The 24,454-nt window shown below is 44.6% G+C and overlaps 2 protein-coding genes across 3 annotated transcripts in view; one reads left to right on the top strand and one right to left on the bottom strand.

Moving 5' to 3' along the window:
- The window catches only part of BMERB1 (bMERB domain containing 1), a 146,158-nt gene that overhangs the window by 108,068 nt on the left and 13,636 nt on the right, over positions 1-24,454 (top strand). For both annotated transcript variants that reach the window (XM_065924397.1, XM_065924396.1), the window contains exon 3: positions 18,875-18,948. In XM_065924397.1, coding sequence (XP_065780469.1) covers positions 18,875-18,948 — 74 coding nt within the window. The remainder of the gene's footprint in view (positions 1-18,874; positions 18,949-24,454) is intronic.
- MARF1 (meiosis regulator and mRNA stability factor 1) overlaps positions 21,406-24,454 on the bottom strand; it is a 66,812-nt gene continuing 63,763 nt past the window's right edge. The window contains exon 27 of the mRNA XM_065924389.1: positions 21,406-21,890. Within this exon, the coding sequence (XP_065780461.1) occupies positions 21,820-21,890 (71 nt within the window). The 3' untranslated portion in view covers positions 21,406-21,819. The remainder of the gene's footprint in view (positions 21,891-24,454) is intronic.

Below are 24,454 nucleotides of genomic sequence, written 5' to 3' on the forward strand. Positions count from 1 at the left end.
AAAGCAAGATCACTTGAAATCCGGATGTTTAATTGGATTTCTCTGGGGGGTGACTCACCGCCATTGATGGATGCTCTCGCTCTCGTGGGGTCTCTATCACGGGATTTGAGAATTTTCCATCTGCACTGGCAGTCCTGAGGCCCTGCTTCCATAAAGATCTGGGACGGTGTGTACTCCATGTCCGCCCACCAGCTTGCCTTCCTCTCTTCATCACGGATTTAATGCGATGTGTCAGGCACGTGTGATGTGCTAGAATCACAGGGGGAAGAGGCAAACCCCTTAAAGGGTGCACAGTCTCTTCAGGGAGAAACACAAGTGCCCAGATGATTATCAGGGGAGTGACGGGCTGTGGAACTGAAGGAAGAGGACGTGATGCCATGTTGGAGCATCTTGAAGACCCTGGAAGGAGATGCTGGGGCTGCCCTGAAGGCTGCATAGGAGTTAGAGACAGAGGTTTCCTGAGTGGGGGACACCTTGAAAGGAGCAAAGGCTTGAGGATGCACCAGGATCACACAGGCCAGCAGGCGGGCTCCTAGGAACACCGGCTCTATGGTCAGAAATGAGGCTCTAAAGACGAGGGCACAGAGCGGTTTCTGCCATGGCTGCAGGGACCCAAGACTGGCCCATGGGAATTTAAAACAAAACCCTTTCAAAATCATCCAGATAACGCATGCATATTGTAAAAACAAACAAATTTAAAATACAAGGCAAATGAAGGAAATAAAAAGTCCTCTAGGGAAATTCCCTGACTTTCCTGTGGTTAGGACTCCATGGTTTCTCTGCCGAGGGCATGGATTCAGTCCCTGATCAGGGAGCTAGGAACCTGCAAGCCTGTGCCACAGTCAAAAAAGAAAATCCCTCAAAATAATCATTGTAACATTTTTAGTGGAGTCGCCCTGTCTTTTGTCTAAGCATCTGTACTTTGCAAAATTGGGTCCTAATGTTTCTTAACTGCTCTTTGGTATGGTTCATTCTCTTGTATCAATAACATCTCTTCTGAGCATCATGTTTAATACCCGGGGAGAATTCCATTATGCCCCTATCCCTTCCTTTATTTAAGCAGCCCTCTATTGTTGTCGACAGTTATGTTGCTTCCAGTGTTTTACTGATGCAAACAAGACTCTATTGCACATAATCGTAGCTACATTTTTATGGCACCCGTAATTATCTCCCTAAGATGAAATCCTAGAAATGGAAATCACTAGACTAGAGTTTAAATATTTTCAAAGCCCTTGACATGTGTTTCCATGTTGTACCCAGTTGTCTCCTCCCATCAGTCCCTTGGCTGCCTTTGCTATTTCTTCTTGTGTCTTCTCAAGCTCCCACATCACTAGGAGGACCGTCCAGGGGGAATGGAGAGGCATCAGGCTGAGATGCAGCCACTCTTCTAACTATTGTGGCTGCAGACGGTGTCCCACCAGCCCTGCATGCAGCAGGCCTTTTGGACTAATGATGGCTCAGATGATGGGGCTGAAATCCAAACTCTGGCCTCCCTCTTCTTGTAGGATTGCAGAGAAAGTGAAGGACACCCAGTTAGATCTGAATTTCAGATCAGTGACATCATATTGAGTATTGTTGTTGTTCAGTTGCTCAGATGTGTCCAACTCTTTGCAACCTCATGAACTGCAGCACGCCAGGCTTCCCTGTCCTCACTGTCTCCCAGAATTTGCTCACACTTTTGTCCATTGAGTAGGTGATGCCATCCAATCATCTCATCCTCTATTGTCCCCTTCTCTTCCTGCCTTCAGTCTTTCCCAGCATCAGTGTCTTTTCCAGTGAGTTGACTCTTCACATCAGGTGACCCAAGTATTGGAGCTTCAGCTTCAGCATCAGTCTTTCCAATGAATATTCAGGATTGATTTCCTTTACGATTGACTGGCTTGATCTCCCTGCTGTCCAAGGGACTCTCAAGAGTCTTCTCCCCAGCACCACAATTCAAAAGCATCAGTTCTGTGTTGCTTAGCCTTCTTGATGGTCCAGCTCTCACATCCCTACCTGACTACCGGAAAAACCACAGCTTTGATTAGACGGACCTTTGTCAGCAAAGTGATGTCTTTGCTTTTTAATATGCTGTCTAGGTTTGTGATAGCTTTTCTTCCAGAGAGCAAGCATCTTTTAATTTCATGGCTGCAGTCACTGTTCACAGTGATTTGGGGGCCTAAGAAAATACAATCTGTAACTGTTTCCACTTTTTCCCTATCTATTTGCCATGAAACAGTGGGACCGGATGCCACAATCTTAGTTTTTTGAATGTTGAGTTTCAAACCAGCTTTTTCACTTTTCTCTTTCACCCTCATCAAGAGGCTCTTTAGTTCCTCTTCACTTTCTGCCATTAGAGTGGTATCATCTGCATATCTGAGGTTGTTGATATTTCTCCCAGCAACCATGATTCCGGCTTGTGAGAGCCAGGCATTTCACATGATGTACCCTGCATATTAGGCTTCCTTGGTGGCTCAGATGGTAAAGAATCTACCTGCAATGCAGGAGATGCAGGTTTGATCCCTGGGTCAGGAAGATCCCCTAAAGAAGGGAATCGTTACCCACTCCAGTATTCTTGCCTGGAGAATTCCATGGGCAGAGGAGCCTGGTGGGCTACTGTCCATGGGATCACAAAGAGTCAGACAAGACTGAGTGACTCTCTCTCTCTCTCTCTCTCTCTCTCACACACAGTTTGCGTATATGTTAAATGGGCAGAGTAACAATATATAGCCATGACATACTCCTTTCCCAATTTTGAACCAATCCATTGTTCCATGTCCAGTTCTAACTGTTGCTTCTTGATCTGCATACAGGTTTCTCAGGAGACTGGTAAGGTGGTCTGGTATTGCCATGTCTTTAAGAATTTTTCAGAGTTTCTTGTGATCCACACAGTCAAAGGCTTTAGCTCAGTCAGTGAAACAGATGTTTTTCTGGAAATCTCTTGCTTTTTCTGTGATCCGGTGGATGTTGGCGATTTGATCTCTGGTACCTATGCCTTTTCTAAATCCAGCTTGTACATCTGGAAGTTCTCAGTTCATAGACTGTTAAAGCCTAGCTTAAAGAATTTTGAGCGTTACGTTGCTAGCATGTGAAATGAGTGCAATTGTATGGTAGTTTGAACATTCTTTGGCATTGCCTTTCTTTGGGATTGGAATGAAAATTGGCCTTTTCCAGTCTTGTGGCCACTGCTGAGCTTTCCAAATTTGTTGACATGTTGAGTGCAGCACTTTTACAGCCTCATCTTTTAGGACTTTAAATAGCTCATTTTTGAGTATAGGTATGTTCCAAAGATTGCACAGGGCATCCTTATGCTAAAAATGATTCCTTATTTATCTGAAATTCGAATGTAACTGGCACCCTTGTGTTGTTATTTGCTGAACCTGGGAACCCTCCATGACTTATCACATCCATTGTGTGTTGGTTGTATCTCTGGAGAAACTACCGCAGGCTAGCCAGCAATAACTTTTAAATGGTTGCAGAGTTGTTCCTTGTATTGTTGGAAAGTAATATATGTAACTGATGCTGTATTGTTGGACATTCATGGTGTTTCCTTTTCTCTCCCCTCCTCTTTCCTCCCCCTCCCACCCCCATCCTTTTCCTCCCCTTTCTCCCCCACTTCCCCTCCTCCTTTTCCTCCTCTTCCTTCTAACTTTCCCTTCCATCTCTCTAACTTACCTACTTGGAGTTTAATCTTTGTCCACATCTTTAATTCTTTCTTTCTTTTCTTTTCATATTTTTGTCAAATGGGTAGCACAGCACAGCACACGGGATTTTTGTTTCCCAACCAGAGATAGAATAGAGCCCATGCCCCCTGCATTGAAATCATGGAATCTTAACCACTGGATCACCAGGAATGTCCCAGCATCTTTAATTCTTTGTGGACCACTCAGCCGAGGCCCTCAGGGCTAGGATTAGGGAAATCCAGGACCAGAACCTGCACAGCTTTCTGAGCCATCCAAGGGGATGACTCCCATGTTTCCATGTTGGCACTCTCTAGGTGTTACTGAGTCCAAGCTTGCTCTGCTCACTGTACAACAGGCCAATTAACCAAGAGACAGGGTGTTGAGGCAAAGAATATGACTTTATTTGGAAAGCCAGCAGACCAAGAATGTGGTAGACTAATGTCTCAAAATAACCACCTTTTGCGGTCTGGATGCCAGGTTCTTTTATAGAATAGAGAAGGGAGAGGTGAGGCAGTAAAATAAAAAGACCATTAATCTCACAAATATCTCCTGGCATGGCCAATCTTGGGAGGAGATGTGTTAATTTCTTCCTTCCTGTAGCCATCCACAGGTGTTCAGGGTCCTGAACGAAGGGATTTTGGTTTAAAATTCAGGCAGAGGGAGAAGGTTCCCCAAGGCAGGCCATTATATATGGACAGTGTCCTTTTAGTGAACATAAAAAATGGGAAGCAAAGGTTAAAGTAAAAGAAACAGATGCAACATGGAGTCAGTTCCTCTCTGTAACACAGGCAAGAGATTGGGGGGATAAAAGTAGAAAATAAAGTGGCAAAACTTAGTATTGCCTTCAGTGAAGGGAAGGATGTGAAGGATTAATGGTGTTGCAGAAACTTCCAAATCACATCAGCAGGTGCTGCAGGAAATCTGTCGGCCAACCTCATGTACACTGGGTGCAGCCCAATTCCTTGCTGGAGTCTAGAGGAGAAAGCGGGCTGTGTCCTGAATCAACGCGGCAGGTGGGTGAGAGCCTGAGGTCCCTCCTCACAGCCAGGAATCTTAGCTGGCTTGATTTCTGGCGTTTTTCCAAAATGTAAATTGAGTTGGGAGGCCTGCATACAGTAGGCTTTCATCTAGGTTGTCTAGAACAGTGGTTCCCAATGTTTTTGACACCAGGGACCAGTTTTCATGGAAGACAATTTTTCCATGGAAGGGGGGCAGGGGTTGGATGATGTAAGTGCATTACATTTATTGTATACTCTATTTCTAATCTAAAGCTGCCACTGATCTGACAGGAGGTACCAATCCAACACCCAGAGGTTGGGGACCCCTTGTGTGAATGATTGATTTGTTAGACAAGTCAGCAAATCAATGACTCAGTGATCAATATTCCCCTCTGTGGGCATTTACTTCTTCATCCATTTAGTGTGGGACCTCTTTCAGCTCCAAGAACAAGGTTAGTCTCTGATTCCTTTCCATGTTTTTTCTTTTTTCCAAAGAGTAGGATCAGGACAGAATTTTTCTTTTTTCTTTTTTTAAGCTTATTTTTAATTGGAGGATAATTGCTTTACAATGTTTTGTTGGTTTTTTCAGTACAACAATATGAATCAGCCATAAGTATACATATATCCCCTCCCTCTTGAACCCCCCCCTCACACCACCCACCCCCAAATTTTTCTATAAAGGACCAATTAGTAAAAATTTTCAATTTTGAGCCATATGGTCTCTGTCACAATTACTCAGCTAGGCTGTTATAGGGTGAAAGCAGTCACAGATAGTAGGTAAATGAATGGGCACAGCTGTGTTCCAATAAAACATTTTTAATATTAGCTTGGTACAAAAGTAATTGTGGTTTTGGACCATGAATTTTAAATCATTGTAACTAGGCTCAAACACATCTTTATTAATCAAAATAAGAGTCATACAATCAACACATTTTTGCCAATGAGAAATAAGTTTATCCCTGTAGCATAAAAATGTATACTTCAAGATTCAACTAACTTTTGGAAAGCATTTTCTGCATCCTGCTAGTTGTGGAAGCATTTTCTCTGCAAAAAGTTGTGGAGATGCCTGAAAAAGTGGTAATCCATTGGTGAGAGGTGAGGTGCATATGGTGGATGAGGAAAACTTTGTAACCCAATTCACTCAACTTTTGAAGTGTTGGTTGCGTGATGTGCAGTTGGGTGTTGTCATGGAGAGGAATCCGGCCCTTTCTGTGGACCAATACTGGTTGCAGGTGTTTCAGTTTTCAGTGCATCTCATCTATTTGCTGAGCATTCTTCTCAGATGTAATGGTTTCCCCAGGATTCAGAAAGCTGTAGTGTATCAGACTGGCAGCAGATCACCAAGCAGTGACCATGACCTTTTTTTGGTGCAAGTTTGGCTTTGGAGCTTCTTCTCAGTCCAACCACTGAGGTGGTTGTTGCCTGTTGTCATATAAAATCCACTTTTTATTGCACATCACAGTCTGATTGAGAAATGGTTCACTGCTGCTGCATAGAATAAGAGAAGATGACACTTCAAAATGATGATTTTTTTGATTTGCAGTCAGCTCTTAAGGCACCCACTTACCAAGCTTTTTCACCTTTCCAATTTGCTTCAAATTCCAAACAACCATAGAATGGTCCACGTTGAGTTCTTTGGCAACTTCTCATATAGTTGTAAGAGGATCAGCTTTGACAGTGACTGTCGATTGTCTTTGTCAACTTTTGATGGCTGGCCACTGTGCTCCTCGTCTTCAAGACTCTCGTCTCCTTTGCAAAACTTCTTGATCCTCTGCTGCACTGTATGTTTGTTAGCAGTTCCTGGGCTAAATGTGTTGTTGATGTTGCGAGTTGTCTCTGCTGCTTTACGACCCATTTTGAACTCCAGTAAGAAAATCGCTCAAATTTGCTTTTTGTCTAACATTGTTTCCATAGGCTAAAATATAAAATAAACAGCAAGTATATGACCAATCCAGATAGCATATTAAAAAGCAGAGACATTACTTTGCCAACAAAGGTCTATCTGGTCAAGGCTATGGTTTTTCCAGTGGTCATGTATGGATGTGAGAGTTGGACTGTGAAGAAAGCTGAAAAATTGATGCTTTTGAACTGTGGTGTTGGAGAAGACTCTTGAGAGTCCCTTGGACTGCAAGGAGATCCAATCAGTCCATCCTGAAGGAAATCAGTCCTGGGTATTCATTGGAAGGACTGATGCTGAAGCTGAAACTCCAATACTTTGGCCACCTCATGCCAAAGAGTTGACTCACTGGAAAAGACCCTGATGCTGGGAGGGACTGGGGGCAGGAGGAGAAGGGGATGACAGAGGATGAGATGGTTGGATGGCATCACCGACTCTATGGGCATGAGTTTGAGTAAGCTCCGGGAGTTTGTGATGGACAGGGAGGCCTGGTGTGCTGCAATTCATGGGGTCGCAAAGAGTCAGACACGACTGAGTGACTGAACTGAACTGAACTGAATAAATCATTAGGAAAAAAAAAAACACATTAAAATGGTGTATAACATAACCACATTTATTAAGAATGTATTTTAATATCAAACAGCAAATTTCAACAATGCAAAACCACAATTACTTTTGCACCAAGCTAATAAGACACTGAACCCTGAATTTCATATAATGTTCGTGTGTCCAGATATGTTCTTCTTCTTTTTTTTCTATTTAAAAGTAAAATCTATTCTTATTCGTGGATTCCAACAAAGCAGGCAGGTTTGGCCCATGGGTCATAGTTGGTCAACCCTGCTGGAGATTCAAGAGCAAACATATCTTCCAGGAAGTTTCTTGAGTGCCTTAAACAGAAAGTTCAGATTGAGGATGCTGTTCCTCCTTGGAGTGTACACGCTGATCACCAGGTCAGCCACCCTGGCTTTCATAGACACATAGCCAACCTCAGATGGCTCCCATGTCAAATCCTTCATAATGACTGGTGACCAGCGTGTCCTATTTTGGTGGATTCTTTCTTGTCACATAACACAGACACCACACTCCTTTCTACAGACAGTGTTTGAGCTCGCCCTCTGCCTGAGTGCCTGGCACTCTTCTCTGTGACCGGCCAGGTTGTACCCCTCCCATAAATGGCAGCCTCTGCTGAGGAACCTCCCCCCAAACTACTCTGGTCTCTGTCTTCCCTCAACTCCAACCACCATATGGGATGGGACGTTAACATTCCCACCTGAGAGGTCAGTCTGCCCAGGTTCAGGTTCCTGATGCTGATAATAATGCTCACCTCTGTAGACTTAAAAAAACAGTCATAACCTAAAAGTTGCATTATGTGTTCATTCGGTGGGGATTTTCAGGACTTCAGGCCCAGGAGGCAGCATCTCAAGTAGCCCTGAGAGAACTGCTCTGAGGAGGCAAGCAAGGGGAGCCAAATTATATAGAAGTTTTGCAAAGGAGGGCAGGTAGTCTGATTGTCAAGAGATGACTGGGAATCAAAGAAAACCAGACATCCCAAGTTAAGGAATGTATCACTTTTCCATGTATGGGAAGATGTAAGAATCTGGGTCACTGAAATCATTCCTTTGATATGTTCCTCAGCTATCTGGGGCCAGTTTCCTCTGTTTTCATGTCCCGAGTTCTCAGGGCTCACCGTCTGGAGTGGGTGTGGTCCAGTGGCTGCTAGATGGCTGGTATTCTTTCCTTCCTGAGTTCCCTCAGGGCTCACCTGCTCATCATCCATGGTAGCTACAATTGCTGATGACTGTGACATCCTTTGTTTACTGATATGGCAGGAAGTATTCCATTCTGCACCTCATAGGGTTGCTGTGAAAGTTAATTGAGGTGATTTGTACAAAATGCTTACACTAGAACCTGGCCCCAATAGTATGAAAACATTAATAAATGCCAGCTACAATTATACTTCTTTGTTGTTTGACATTTTTCCATGAGGTTGTATTTCTATGATATGTATATGATTGCTGAAAAACCAAAACTTCCCTTTTAGATCTAAAACAAAAGTAAAACAATATTGTTGGTAATTTTTTCATAGAAACTTGTAATTGACATGTGGCACTGTTGACTTGTAAAAGTATGCACAACCTAAAGACAGTTGTTTTATTCAGTGGGAATTTTTAGGACATCGAGCCCAGCAGACAACATCTCAAGTAACCCTGAGAGCTTTGAGGAGGTAAGGGGATGAGCCAGGTTATATAGAAATTTTGTAAAAAAAAAAAAAAAAAAAAAAGGCAGGTAGTCTGAACATCAAAAAATTATATTGTTAATTAAGAAAACCAGATATCCTAAATCAAGGAATTGAGCATTTTTCTCTGTATAGGAAGATGCTAGAGTCTAGACTCACTGAAATTATTCCTTTGATATGCACCTCAGCTATCTGGGGTCAGGGTCCTTTGTTTTCACATCTTGAGCGTCCTTTCCTCAGGGCTTACCCTGGGGAGTGGCTGTAGTCTGATGGTTGCTGATATTCTTTTCCTTCCTGAGTTTCCTTAGGGCTCACCGGCTCACAATGACGGGCTGCAATCACTGATGATGATGACACCTTTGTTTACTTATATGGCAGGAAATATTCCATTTCTCAGCACAAACCCCAAGAGTTCAGCTCGATGAGTTTTTCAGTGTTAGTAAATTTTCTGAATCAAAGCAGAGAACATCTGGAAAACCCCTGAGGGAGAGAAGAGTAATTCATGCTTGAGGGAGGTGACATTCTTTTAGGAACAGTGTCATCTCCCAAATGAGGGCCTGATTACAATCGAGGAAGAAACCAGTTAAAATGCAGACCACAGATGTGCCGCAAGGAGAAAACTGGCCTTCAGTGACGTGTCCTAAAGGCCTCCATGTGATGGATGTGTCACCTGAGCCTGCGTGGCAGGCACCTCGCTGGTCCCAGCTTACGTGATGCTGAGAGGGCTGAGACCGCGGTTTCCCTGGAGAGGTCTCAACACTTATTCTCCCCCAGGGACAGTGTTTAAACTCATTAATCCAAGATTGCCAAACAGACACACACATTCATCATGTCAGTGCCATTAGGTTGGAGGAAATTGAAATAGCAGAGAAAGTGAGGCTCATTCTTTGATGCAGGAATAATGGCTGAGAGTTTTCAGGAGTGTCTGAGCGAGTGGCAGCCTACCAGCTCGCCACCGTACTCAGGGCAGAGGGGTGGACAGAAGTAACCTTTCCCCGTACCTATTACAGACGTGCTGAGCACAGGGCCGCCCGCTCTACACCTGTAAGCTGATTTCATTCTTCATAGAAGTGTCACGCGAGTGTATGCTCCTCGGTTCTTTGTCTCGTCACAACAAAAATTTGGAGTGACGGACATTAAAGCCCCTTGGCAGATCACAGCTCTCGGAGGACAGACCGTGTTATAGCTCTCAGGTCTCGAATGGACCGTGTTATAGCTCTTAAATAAATCAGTGTTACAGCTCAGTTTATTTAGATAATAGCAGGAAAATCCATCTGTGAGGCGTGAGGGCACGTGGATCCAAAGACGCGAAGAGAAGATCGCCCCATCGCGTGGGAGAGAGAGGGAGCAAAAAAGGGTTCGAAGAGGGCTTTGGCTCCTCTTTTTATATGTTTCTCTGCCCCTGGGCCTGCCTTATGTAAATTGGGCTTAGGCTGGAGCGTTGTTTGTTTTACCTGAGGTTCTCACTCCGGTCCTCGGACCTTCCTTTGTTCTATTTTCGCGGGCTTTCCCTTCCAGGTCTTTTAGCCACCGCCATTTTGGACTCTTTTTCCCTATTCTAACTGCCTAACAGAAGAATGAAAGATAAAGGTAAGATTCTTCTTCAACAATGAGAGCACAGTGGAAGGACTCGCACAAGTCATGTAGCTGGTCAACAGGGGACCCCATCCTACTCAGGTCCAGCTGGGTCTAATGCGTGCGCCATCACCTCTATGTGCCGGAAGAACAGGGCTCCCTGGATCTTGTGTCAACTTACATAGAAATTTTATTTTTTTAATTTAAAAATAGAAATTGAGTTATATTTTATTTGGTGGGAATTTTTAGGACTTCAAGCCTGGGAAGCAGCATCTCAAGTGACCGTGGAAGAACTCTTCTGAGAAGGTGAGGGGAGGAGTCTAAACATCAAACATTTGCAGCAAGGAGCAGGTAGTCTGAACATCAAAAGATTATTGTTAATTAAGGAAAGCCAGATATCTCAAGTTAAGGAATGTAGCGCTTTTCTAAGCATGGGAAGATACAAGAGTCTGGGCTTGCTGAAATTGTTTCTTTCACATGTGTAAGGTGAGTGCACAGAAAAAGAGAGCTCTTTTTTTATATAAATAAATATTTTAATAAATCAAATATTTAATTAAAATTAAATTAAATAAAAACATGCACCTCAGCTATCTGGGGCCAGCAACCTGTCTTCTAAGATCCTCCTCCCCCAACTCCTCTGCTCACATAGTGTTCACCGTGGCAGCAGCTCAATAGCTGCCAGATTGTAGGTATTCTTCTCCTTCCTGAATTCTCTTTGGGCTCGCCGGCTCACACTATGGGGCTGCCATAGCTGGTGACCGTGACACCCTTCTTTACTGATGTGGCAGGAGGTACTCTGTTTCACATTTGAAGCCTCTCATCCTCTATGTGAGGAAGCAGAATTGTGGGGAGATGAATGATTTGCCCAGAGTCATTATGGTTTAATAAGCAATATATCTGGTGGCGGTGGTGTTGTTGTGCAGTCGCTAAGTCGTGTCTGACTCTTTGTGACCCCATGAACCGCAGCATGCCAGGCTTCCCTGTCCTCACTCTCTCCTGAGGTTTACTCGCATTCGTGTGCATTGAGTCAATGATGCCATCCAACCATCTCGTCCTCTGTCGCCCCCTTCTCCTCCTGCCTTCAATCTTTCCCAGCATCAGGGTGTTTTCAACTGAGTCAGTTCTTTGCATCAGGTGGCCAAAGTATTGGAGCTTCAGCTTCAGTATCAGTCCTTCCAATGAATATTCAGGGTTGATTTCCTTTAGGACTGACCAGTTTGATCTCCTTGCAGTTCAAGAGACTCTCAAGAGTCTTCTCCAGCACCACAGATCGAAAGCATCAATTCTTCAGCACTCGGCCTTATTTATGGTCCAGCTCTCACATCCGTACATGACTACTGGAAAAACCATAGTTTTGACTATACAGGCCTTTGTTGACAAAGTAATGTCTCTCCTTTTTAATATGCTGTCTGGGTTGGTCATAGCTTTTCTTCCAAGGAACAAGCGTCTTTTAATTTCATGGCTGCAGTCACCATCCACAGTGATTTTGGAGCCCAAGAAAATAAAAAGTCTGTCACTATTTCCATTGTTTCCCTGTCTATTAGCCCAAGTGATGAGACTGGATGCCATGATCTTAGTTTTTTGAATGTTGAGTTTCAAGCCAGCTTTTTCACTCTCCTTACCTTTATCAAGAGGTTCTTTAATTCCTTTTCCATATCCTGGTCTTTGCGCCAAGTTCCTGACAGAGCTCCTGAAATGCTAGTTACTTCCTGAGTGACAGGGATGCTGGGAGCATCTTTTGGGGAGCATTTGTTCCTTGACACAGGAGCTTCTTAGATCCTGGGAATTTTCCTGAGTAATGAGTGTCATTTCTCATGCTGATGAGATGCCTCAGTGGCTTTGGGCTGGGAGCTGTTCCACAGAAAGACCAAGGCTTGCTTAGAGGCTTGTAACTTGCGGCACAACCCCTGAATTCTCTGGGGAGATTGTGGAGCCTGATCTTCACAATCATTGATTGTTAATAATTGATCATGCCTCCATGATAAAGCCTCATAAAACCTCTTGTGATGTTTAGAGGGCCTCCAGGTTGGTGAACACATGGAGTTGATGGGAGAGTGGCCTGCCCTGGGGAGGGCCTGGAACTCCCACCCTCTTCCCCATACCTTACCCTGTGTACCTCTTCTTCTGGCTGTTCATCCGTACCTTTTAAAATATCATTTATAATAAGCTAGCAAATGTATGTACATGTAATTCTGAGTTTTGAATGGTTCTGGCAAATTATAGAACCCAGGGAAGGGGATCATGGGAGCCCCCAATTCATAGCCAGTTGGTCAGAAGTTGAAGTGGTCCAAATTGCAGTTGGTCTCTGAGTCTGACGGGACTGAGCCCTTGATCTGTGAGGTCTCGGCTCACTCCAGGTAGTGAATATCAGATTGAGTTCAATGATGGGACACCTGGTTGGTGTCCACCAAGAATTGAAGAAGTGCCTTGTGTGAGAAAACCCATGCATTTGGAGTCGCCAGTGTAGCGTGTATGAAAAACCAGAGTTTTCCCTTTAGTCCTGGAGGAGGTTAATGGTAGGGCTCCACGTCCCAGATATTATTTCTTCTTACCCATCCCAAGTTGTCCACTGCATCCACAGCTTGCAGAGTGTTGTGTTAGTTGCTCACTCGTGTCTGACTCTTGGCGATTCCATGAACTGTGGCCTGCCGGGTTTCTCTGTCCATGGGATTCAGGAAAGAATACTGGAGCAGATAGCCTTCTCCAGGGGATCTTCCTGACACAGGGATCGAACCCAGGTCTCCTGTATTGTAGGCAGATTCTTTACCATCTGAGCCACTACGGAAGCCCAAGGAAGAAGCCAAGTAAATACTCCCTTAAAAAGTCAACCCTTTCCTCTGTCAGGCTGCCTCTGCCTTCACATGTTGGTCTCTGCTGGGTTTCCATTAGGCTCCAGACCATGTCATTTGCAGAGAGATTTTGTAAAGCAGCAGCATTATTATTCTGACAGAGCCTATTCACCTCTCCACGCCCAGAGCTGGTAAAATGACCAATTTTCTCCATCATCCCAGCTTGAAAGGTTGAGACACGTGATGACATGGGCTGACTTTCTTTTCCTTCCTCCATCAGTCAGGTTCTCAGAAATGACATCTCTCTCTAGAACGAGCTGTTGGCAGCAGAGTTCCATTTCCAGGGTTCAGCACTATGCATGCAGAGAACTGAACTAATGGGGCTTGTTTGAAGTTCCAGCCAAGCTTCAAAAGTGCTTTGCATGAACTAGTTAAATGTATTTTGAATAATGTTATTTGACGTTGGATAATCAACTTGATGTAATGCCCACAATGAGCATGGGTATATGCATGTTTATTTTGGTCCTACTTTAATTAAAAATGCACATGTCCACATACATGTATTGGTGATAGTGTCTTCAGCTACAAGTAATCCGAACATCTGTGCCACCCTCACCGCAGTGGCTGTAGCAGCTTCAGGAGTATGAAGGGTTAGCATTCAAGACTCACATTGTTTTAGGAAGAGGGACCCCTTCTAGGGCCCAGGAGCGGTCTCTTGTGTGACGCTTGGAAATGAATTGTGTGAAGAGATACTGTGCTGTGCTTTGTCGCTCAGTCGTGTCCAACTCTCTGTGACCCCATGGACTGTAGCCCGCCAGGCTCCTCTGCCCATGGGATTCTCCAGGCAAGAATACTGGAGTAGGTTGCCATTTCCTTCTTCTTCACGGGGTTCTGATGCATGTCTGCCTGCCTGTGAGAGCTTCCCAAGAATTTCACCTTGTTTGTTAACATGTCAGGGATTTAGATAGACTCAGGAGGACTCAAAACCATGCTAAGTCCAGGTTCTAGATGGATAAAGGGTGAAGGTCCACCCCCCCCCACCAGGGCAAATCCCCCAGATCTGAGTTACATGAAGGCAAAAGACTAGCGTGAAGTCCACCGCAACACTCAGGATGGAACAGTGGCTTCTGGGTGCACATGGATCAAGGTTATGTGTAATTTTAGTTTCCTTATTTGTCCTTGTTTATATTTTTCAAAATTTCTGCAGTTATTAGGACTCTGCCCAAAAACCAAATAAGAATTCTATTTTAAAAAATACTTTCCTCCTCTTCTTTTTTTTTCCAACTTTATTTATTTTTTTAATTGAAGGATACTTGCTTAACAGAATTTTGTTGTTTTCTGTCAAACATCAACAAAAATTTTATTTTAAAATTTTTAATAGAGAGGAATATAATCAAAATAGGTTTGTTTTTCAAGAAGTTTGAGGATGTGGGCTCCATTTGCCAAATAACTGCTTGTCCAGCATCATTTTCTCTTTCTTTTCCCTCCTGCCTCTTTCTAACAGCTATTAATAGTGACAGATACCATTTACTGAGCATTGTGCTATGTACATCCCAGGCACATGCTCGATGCCTGACCTGCATAGTAATCCTGGACAGCTATACCATTATAATTCAATTTCAAAGATGAGGAAAGTGAGAAAAGCCTCTGGCACTCAGCCCCTTTGAGCTAGAGATGTCTGGTGCTAATACTCTTGCTTCTGACATTGTTGTTACTAATGGCTAAGTCATGTCCGACTCTTTTGCAACCCCATGGACTGTAGGTTCCTTTGTCCGTGGGATTTCCCAGGCAAGAATACTGAAGCAGATGGCTAACAAACAAATGAAAAGATGCTCAACATCTCTCATTAGAGAAATACAAATCCAAACCACAATGAGATATCACTGACACTGGTCAGAATGACCATCATCAAAAAGTCTACAAACAATAAATTCTGGAGAGGGTGTGGAGAAAAGGGAATGCTCTTGCATTATTTGTGGGAATGTAAACTGATACAGCTACTGTGGAAGGTGGTATGGAGATTCCTTAAAAAACTAGGAATAAAACCACAATATGACCCAGCAATCCCACTTCTAGGCATATACCCTGAGACAATCAGGGTTGAAAAATACACCTGTATCCCATTGTTCGTTGCAGCGCTATTTACAATAGCTAGAACATGGAAGCAACCTAGATGCCCATCGACAGATGAATGGATAGAGAAGTAGTGGTACATATACACAATGGAATATTACTCAGCCATAAAAAGGAAAGCATTTGAGTCAGTTCTGATGAGGTGAGTGAACCTAGAACCTATTATACAGAGTGAAGTGAGTCAGAAAGAGAAGGATAAATATCGTATTCTAACGCATATATACGAAATCTAGAAAAATGGTACTGAAGAATTTATTTACAGGGCAGCAGTGGAGAAACAGACATAAAGAATAGACTTATGGACATGGGGAGAGGGGAGGAGAGGGTGAGATGTATGGGAAGAGTAACATGGAAACGTACATTATCATATGTAAAATAGATAGCCAACAGGAATTTTCTGTCTGGCTCAGGAAACTCAAACAGGGACTCTGTATCAACCTAGAGGGGTGGGATGGGGAGGGAGTTAGGAGGGAGGTTCAAAAGGGAAGAGATATATGTATACCTATGGCTGATACTTGTTGAGGTTTGACAGAAAACAAAATTCTGTAAAGCAATTATTCTCCAATAAAAAATAAAGGAATACTGGAGCAGATTGCGTTTTCCTTCTCTAGGGGATCTTCCTGACCCAGGGATCGAATCTGCATCTCCTACAATCACAGGCGGGTTCTTTATTATGGCTGAGCCACCAGGGAAACCCTGCTTCTATCATTACCTGTCGCTGTTTTGTTCCTTTCACCATCTTTCCTTCTCTCATCTTTCAAAAATTGTCCATCAGATACCTATGTCAATTCTGTGGTTACAACCCAAGATTTCTCAACTTCACGCTTGGCATTTTGAACCAGGTAATTCCCTACCGAGGCAGCCCTGTGCATTGTGGGATGTTTCACAACATCCCTGGCTTCTACCCGCTAGATGCCAGTAGCAGTCTCCACGCGCATCCAGTGATAACAGCAAATGAATCCCCAGACATTGCCAGATGCCCCTGGAGACCAAAATCGTCCCCATTGAGAACCATTGATATACACAATGGCGTATTGCTCAGTTATAAAAAGGAACACATTTGAGTCAGTTCTAGTGAGGTGGATGAACCTGGAGCCTATTAAAGGGAAGTCAGAAAGAGAAAGACAAATACTGCATATTAGCGCATATGTATGGAATTTAGAAAGACGGTACCAATGACCCTATGTGCAGGGCAGCAAAGAAAGCACAGATGTAAAGGACAGACTTTCGGATGCAGTGGGAGAAGGCAAGGGTGGGATGACTTGAGAGGATAGCATTGAAATGTGTATATTACTGTATGTAAAATGACCAGTATAGATGACCAGTGCGAGTTCAATGCATGAAGCCCGGCATGCAAAGCCAGTGCTCTGGGACAACCCAGGGGGATGGTGGGGAGGGAGATGGGAGGGCTGGTTGAAGATGGGGGGACACGTGTAATCCTGCGGCAAATTCATGTTGATATATGGCAAAGACCATCACAATATATTAAAGTAATTATCCTCCAATTAAGATAAATTGATCAAACAAAAATCTGATCAGATCACATTCAGACTTCAAAGACAAAAAAAAAAATGTCATACCTGGGCTTATTGCCACAGACAAGGAACAGAGAATTGTCATCAGAATCCACTGTCAGATGGCTATGCTGCCCTCGCCCCTTAATACACAATAAATACCTATGAACTGTTCCCCTAAGGAAAAAAAAAACCACTGATGTAGCCCGATCTCCACGCTCCGTGTAGAGAAGGATTCTGGAGCACCTCTGGTTGGAACATCGCGGATAGGAACCCAGGGGAACAGCTTGTACCCTTCTAGCGAAGCCCCCATGCTCATTCGTGGCTGCTGCCACTTGCTAGGACATTCCAGGGCAGGATTTGACAATCGCTTGGAGTGGCTCTGGCAACAGGAGCAGGAGATGGAGGCTGAAGAGAGACATTCCTGCCACTTTTCCTGAAAGCTGGGATGGTGCGGTTGGAATGGGTCATTTGGGCCATTCTTGGCCAGCGAAGGGCAGGGGGCCTCAAGCTGGTCTGTGGATGCCACTTCTGAATGGAGATCAAGTTCTTGACAAAGACACCCCAGAAGGAAGCAGAAAGATCGGTGAACTCGGACCAGTCGATCTCTACTTCTGGCCCCACCTACGCTTGCTGTGTAGACTCAGATGAACCCTTTGAGAATATTCATGCTTCTCTCTATCTCTTCCTGGGACAGAAAGTGGATGTGGCCAAACCGGTCCACTCCATCCCTCCACCTGCTTTACTCTTCTTTGGTGCATCTGATGTTTTATTGTATTTGTGTTTACCCTCTGTCTCCCCAGATTAAATTTCAGTAATGAGGGCAGGGGAGGCTGGTACATCCCTGAAGCCTATGACAGTGGCGAACACAGTAAATGCTCAATAAAGACATGCAGAATGAAGGCACACAACACGCCCAATGGGGAAGCTACTTGAAAATATGTCTCGGGTCACAGACATGTCATGCCCTTTGGATTCAGTGGTTCTACTTCTGAGGATCAGTAGCTCCCACCCCAAACAATCCAACATGAAAGAAAAGCCTTAGGTGAATCCTACAGTGGCTAAAATACAAGCAACCTGAAAAATAATCTAAATAATCAAGATTAAGGGCATAATTAAAACCACCCTGATAAATCTACTTGGTAGAATTCCAGATAGCTGTTACAAACATCATTCACAGTGAGATGAGCTAATATTGCAATACACACACATGAAATTAGACCACATAATGCAAAATTGTGTGTGCAGCCCAATTGCTGAGGTTATAGGGGTGATCTTCTTTTTACACTGTTGCTGGGACTATCATGCACAGTCCCTTTGGAGGACAATTTGGAAATTCCTATCAAAATGCAAGAGTTCATGTCACTTAACCCTCCAACTGGATTTCTAGGAATTAATTTGCTAGGAATTCCTTTATTTCTAGTAATCTATCCTAGAATATATCTGGAAATAAGTCTAATGTCTATGAATGGGGGACAATGCTTAAATAAATCACTGTTTATCAATGTATCAGAATACCATACAGTCATTAAAAATGAGGAGAAAAAACGTGAGGAGAAATGCATGTCCTGACACAGTAATATGCTCAAGACAAAAAAGCTAATTGCAAAATGTTTTTGTACATGAATGATGTTGTATTTGGTAAACATTTTTTTTAATCTAGAGGGATAGGTAAGAAACCCTTGACGATGGTTTTCTCCAAAGGATAGGGGAAGATTTTCTGTCTGTGCCATTAATTTCCGTGATGTTTAAAAGCTTTTCACATAGGTGAAAAAGGAAAACACTGACCCTATGACATGAAGTCGCTCATGTAAGCCAACAAAAACCAGGCACACAAAGACTGGAAGAAACTCTATCAAGGTGTTATTAACTGTGATCATTCCTGAGTTGTGGGAGAATGGGCAGTTTTTGTCTGGTTATTTTGATGGAAAACTTGTAAAGAGCCTGTGTGATCTTTACAGAGGACAAAACCCTACCACCCGTCCTCTTTGTTTGAAGCTGGGGTGGTGCTCAGGATGTAGAATGTTCTGTCGATGTAACCTGTGGTCGTGCGGTGTCCTCTCTCCCCAGGATGGATGACATCCAACTCTGCAATGACATCATGGACTTGAAGCAGGAGCTGCAGAACTTGGTCGCCATCCCAGGTAACCATGGGCACCCCACCTCCGCCAGACAGCTGCTCAGAGTCCCTGTCTGGAAGACCCTAGCGCAGCCTCATTCTTGCAACTTTCCAACTTCCAGATCGTGTGATTCAACCAACTCTGCATGAGGCTGACTTTGTTCAAGTCCTAATTCTGCCCATCTCCTTGACCTTGGGCAAGTCATGTTACCTCTCTGAGATTCAATCTCTCCTCCTCTGAAAATGGGGTAGGAATAGTAATAGTACCTAATTCATTGGGTGTAAATGTTATTGTGATGAATGAAGCAATGCAAACCACGTGCTTAGCTTGATGGCTGGTCCAAAGAGTCCAGCAAATATTAGCAATGATTACTCTTATTATCTCTTATTATCCTGTTTGGGAATAGGTAGAGTATGGTGGTTACAAGCTCTGATTTTGGAGTCAAACCTACATCTGTCATTTATTAATCATGTGTCCTTGGGCAAGTTATTTCACTACAATTCAGTTTCTTCATCTATAATCTGGGACAATCATACTGTCTGTCTCAGAGGCTTGTTTTGAGATTGACGAAGGGGACAAAACATGTAAAGTGCTTAGTAGGTGTCTAAGGTAGCTCAGTGGTAAAGAATCTGCCTGCAAGTAGAAGACTTGGGTTCGATCCATGGGTCAGGAAGATCCCCTGGAGAAGGAAATGGCAACCCACTCCAATATTCCTGCCTAGAAAATCCCACTGACAGAGGACCTAGCAGGCTACAGTCCACGAGGTCTCAAAGAATCAGACATGACTTAGCAACTAAGCAACAACAACATCCTATTTAAGTGCTTAACAAATTAGCGCTGTTGTTATTGGGCTTCCCAGGTGGCGCTAATGGTAAAGAACCTGCCTGCCAATGCAGAAGACTCAAGAGATGCAGGTTCGATCCCTGGGTCGGGAAGGTCCCCTGGAGGAGGGCACAGCCACCCACTAGAGTATTTTTGCCTGGAGAATCCCATGGACAGAGGAACCTGGCAGGCTGCAGTCCATAGGGTTGCACAAGAGCCAGACACAACTGAAGCAACTTAGCACGCACGTATTATTATTATTATTGTTGTTGTTGTTGTTATCATTAACCTGAGTTTCCTGGTGGCTCAATCTGCCTGCAGTGTGAGAGACCTGGGTTTGATCCCTGGGTTGGGAAGATCCCCTGGAGGAGGGCATGGCAACCCCACTCCTGTATTCTTGCCTGGAGAATCCCCATGGATAAAGGGGGCTGGTGGGCTACAATCCATGGGGCCGCAAAGAGTTGGACAGGACTGGGTGCCTAAGCACAACACAGCTTGTCGTTAACCTAACACATCCTTCTCATCCTTCAGGTCATAGCTTCTTTGACCCGTTTCCCAAAGAACGCCTTCCTTGCCCATCCAAGCTGAGTTAGATACCTCTGGGGGCACTTATACTTCTCAACATACAGACAATCCCCAACTCACACTTTGATTTAATAATTTTTGGATTTTATAATGCTGTAAAGTCTCTAAAAATCTCTGCAGATGTTGCCAGATATCCCCTGGCTAGGGAGGTGGGAAATTGCCCCCTGAGAAACACTTTAAAACCCAGAGATCTGGGTTTGAAGCCAGGATTGCCAGCTAAATGACCTTCATTGAGCACCTTGATTTCCTGAGCTTTAAATTCCTTGTCTGCAAAATGAAACAAACCATGAGGCATGTACACGGTTGTTGTGGATGTGCCCTGAGATATAAGATAGCAAACATACCTTATTCTAAGAGGAGTGTGTGCAATGATTATAGACTCTTCTGGCATCATTGCTTTAATGAGCAACTACTAGTTGCTTTAATGAGTAACTACTAGGGCTTCCCTGGTAGCTCCGATGGTAGAGAATCTGCCTACAGTGTGAGATTCCCTGGAGAAGGGAATGGCAACCCACTCCGGTATTCTTGCCTGGAGAATCCCATGGACAGAGGAGCCTGGCGGGCTGCAGTTTATGGGGTCACAAAGAGTCGGCCGTGGCTGAGTGAATACCACTTTCAGTAGGTGCCAGGTATTCGGCAGGCCCAGGGAGGACACAAGTGAGTAGCCAGCCCTAATTGAAAGGGGGTGACAGGACTTGCTGGTCTAGTGATTAAGACTCCTGGCATCCAATGCAGGGGGTGTGAGTTTGATCTCTGGTTGAAGAACTAAGATCCCACATGCTGTGTGGCACAGCCCCCCAAAATAAATAATGATAATAAATAAATAGAATTTTAAGAAAAGGGGAAGTGACAGCTCTGGCTGTGGGGCTTCTTCTCGAGGCAATTAAAATGTTCTAAAATCGATTGTTATGGTGACATGGAGTCCAAGTTCACTCTACTTGTCGCACGATAGGCCCATAAATCTGAGACGAGGTGTTAAGACAGGTAAGGGACTTTATTCGGGAGCCGGCTGACAGAGAAGGTGGCAGGCTAGCGTCTCAAAATAACCATTGAGCAGGGTCTGGAGTCAGGTTCTTTCATTGATCAGAGATGGGAGGAGGTGAGGAAACAAAAAAACCATTTAATTCCTGCAACTATCTCTTCGAATGGCAAACCTCAGGCAGGGTGGGGTGTGTTAATTTCTTTCCTTCTTTCTGCCATCTACAGGTGGACAGGGTTATTTTAGTTTAACAGTTCGGCAGAGGCAGCAGGGTTTCCTGAGGCAAGCCATTATGTATGCTTATAATAAAAAAAAGAGGCAAACAAGGGTTAAAGAGATAGGAACAGATTCAGCAGGGAGTCATAATTAACCCTTCCTGTTTACTGCGAAATAATAGAACTTTAGGACCATGCTCCCGCCACCGGAGCCTAGAGAAGAAAATCCCTCTTTACGTCTTCCAGCTTCTGATGGGGTTTCCATCAATCCTGGCTTCTTGGCTTGTAGCTGCCTTATTCTAGTGTCTGCCTCTGTCGTGGCCCTCCTCTCTTTGTGTATCTCTGTGTCATCTCCTCTTCTTTTTCTAAAAGAAATAATATATAAAATAAATATATAATATAAAATAAAATAATATTAAAAAAAATATATATATATATATATATTTGTTTTGGCTGCACCAGGTCTTAGTTGTAGCACGCAGGATCTCCCACCTTTGTTCTGGCATGTGGGAACTACTTCCCCAACCAGGGATCAAACCTGGGCCCCCTGCACTGCACTGGGAGGGCAGAGTCTTAGCCACTGGCCCACCAGGAAAGTCCTCATCTCCTCTGATAAGAATACTAATTATTGGATTAAGGGCTCATCTGAATGAGTATGACCTCATCTTAACTAATTACATCCACAAAAACCCTATTCCCAAGTGGGGTATTTCCAGATAAAATTAGGGGTGGCCAAAAGGAGAAGAGGGCTTCAGAGGATGAGACGGCTGGACGGCATCACTGATGCAATGAACTTGGGCAAACTTTGGGAGATGGTGAGGGACAGAGAGGCCTGGCATGCTGCAGTCCATGGGGTTGCAAAGACTCGGATACGACTGAACAACAGGAGTACTGTTTATCCTAATACAGGCAGAGAGCTCAGCCCAACCTCACGAGGGTTCGGAACCAGAATCAGGAAAGCTGTGGAATATTCTTGGCCCCTGCTCTCTCTCACTGTCCATTTTGGAGCTCTTTCCCTCTTCCCTCTAGCGCATGAGCCAAGCAAGGCCACTGTTACCAAACCACACATGGGTCCACTTGCCCCTGTGCCGTGAAGCCCGCCTGCTGACACCTGGTGGTGGGGAAGGGAAGGGCAGTGTTTATTGCAGGGACAAGCAAGGAGCCCAGGACAGCTGGTGCTCAGAATACCAGCGCTCCTCCATGGGTTTCAGCAAAGCATTCCTGAAGCCCAGGTGAGGGAGGGGCATCCCAGGGTCTGTGATTGGCTCGTGCACAGTTCTCTGATTGGCTGATGCTGAGGTCACAGGGCAGTGTCCCAGGGGTTAACACTGTCAATCTTTAGGCTCCAGGAGGCCTGGGGGCTACAGGCTCATGTCCATCAAGTAGTTAACATGTCCCATTTGGTGGGGGGTTTTAGCCTCTGTAAAACAACTCAGGAAATGTGCATCAGATACTGTTATCTAGGGGACTTCAGATAGGAGCTGAAGCAGAGGATGTGGGCGGTGTGGGAGAGGGGTGTCTGTCCCAAGAAGGCCCCAGAGGGTCCTGCTCAGTTACAACTTCATCTCCCTTCCATGATTTTTCCACCCAAGAGCCCGACTCTATATCCCAATTTTCAACTTCCCAGGGGGCTATGATGGGCCCAGCATGGGTTGTTTCTCTTTTGAGAGGGAGAATTCCCAGAGCCCAGTCTTAGCTCGGCAGGACACATGGATGGCCCTGGGGCAAAGGAGACACGAGGGTGTGGCCAGCCAAGGCCTCCCCAGCCCAGAGGGGCTTCACCGGGGGCCATGGCAGCCTCTAGAGCATGGGTGGGAAATGTGTGGAAGCTGGGGGTCTTTGGTGGACACAAAACCTGGGCTGCTTCACTGACCAGGACTGGGATTAGAGTGAGAAGAAAAAGGTGCTCAGCTGAAACATGAGAAATTCAGCAATCATATTTTCATGTAATATTTAGAATACCAAAATTCATTCAAAAAAAGTTTAAATAATAATGAGATCAGTACTGACACTCAATGGGCAGAAACCAGGAATGCTAAACCTTCATGGAAGGGACAGTCCCCGCTGAAGGATGTTTTCTGCTTAAAATGCCGTCGGCAGTCCTGCAGAGAAACACATAAGGTCAATGGGTCACTTAGCAAAAGAGCCCAGGTCCTCCCCCCAACCTCCACTGATTCTCCTAGGAAACGGCATCTTCCCAGTCACTTCCCTGAAGAAATGCAGATGTTAAAGTTCCCTTTCCTCTCCTGCCTTGCTGTTCACCTCTCCCCACTGTGTCCTCTGACTCCTTGTTGTTAAGAGCATTTCTGTGTATTCCTTGGACCAGTGCCAGGTTTCTAGATGGACTTAGGTGGGTTTAGGAGAAAACAACCCAATGTGCCCAGTCATACGGCAATAAAAATAATAAGTAAAGAGAGGACTGAAAGGCCAAGAAAATCTTGCTTCTCCTGCCAGGGTCAGAAAATAATTCAGCTCTTTATGATAAGACAAAGCCACTCAATCACATCTGACTCTTTGTGACCCCATGGACTGTAGCCTGCCCAGTTCCTCTGTCCCAGGGATTCTCCAGGCAAGAATACTAGAGTGGGTTGCCATTCCCTCCCCCAGGGAATCTTCTGGACCCAGAGATCGAACTGCATTGCAGGCAGAGTCTTCGCTGTCTGAACTACCAGGGAGATGGCGCTAGTGGTAAAGAACCCGCCTGCCAATGCAAGAGACCTAAGAGACTCGAGTTCGATTCCTGGGTCAGGAAGATCCCCTGGAGAGGGAAATGGCAACCCATTCCAGTATTCTTGCCTGGAGAGTCCTATGGACAGGGGAACCTGGCGGGCTACAGTCCATGGGGTGGCAAAGAGTCTATCACGACTGAGTGACTTCACACACACATGATGAGAGAGAACAGCTGGGGCCCTCCACACCCTCAGGGCTT

This window comes from Muntiacus reevesi, chromosome 2 (assembly GCF_963930625.1).
Source record: "Muntiacus reevesi chromosome 2, mMunRee1.1, whole genome shotgun sequence".
In the NCBI taxonomy this organism is placed as follows: domain Eukaryota; kingdom Metazoa; phylum Chordata; class Mammalia; order Artiodactyla; family Cervidae; genus Muntiacus; species Muntiacus reevesi.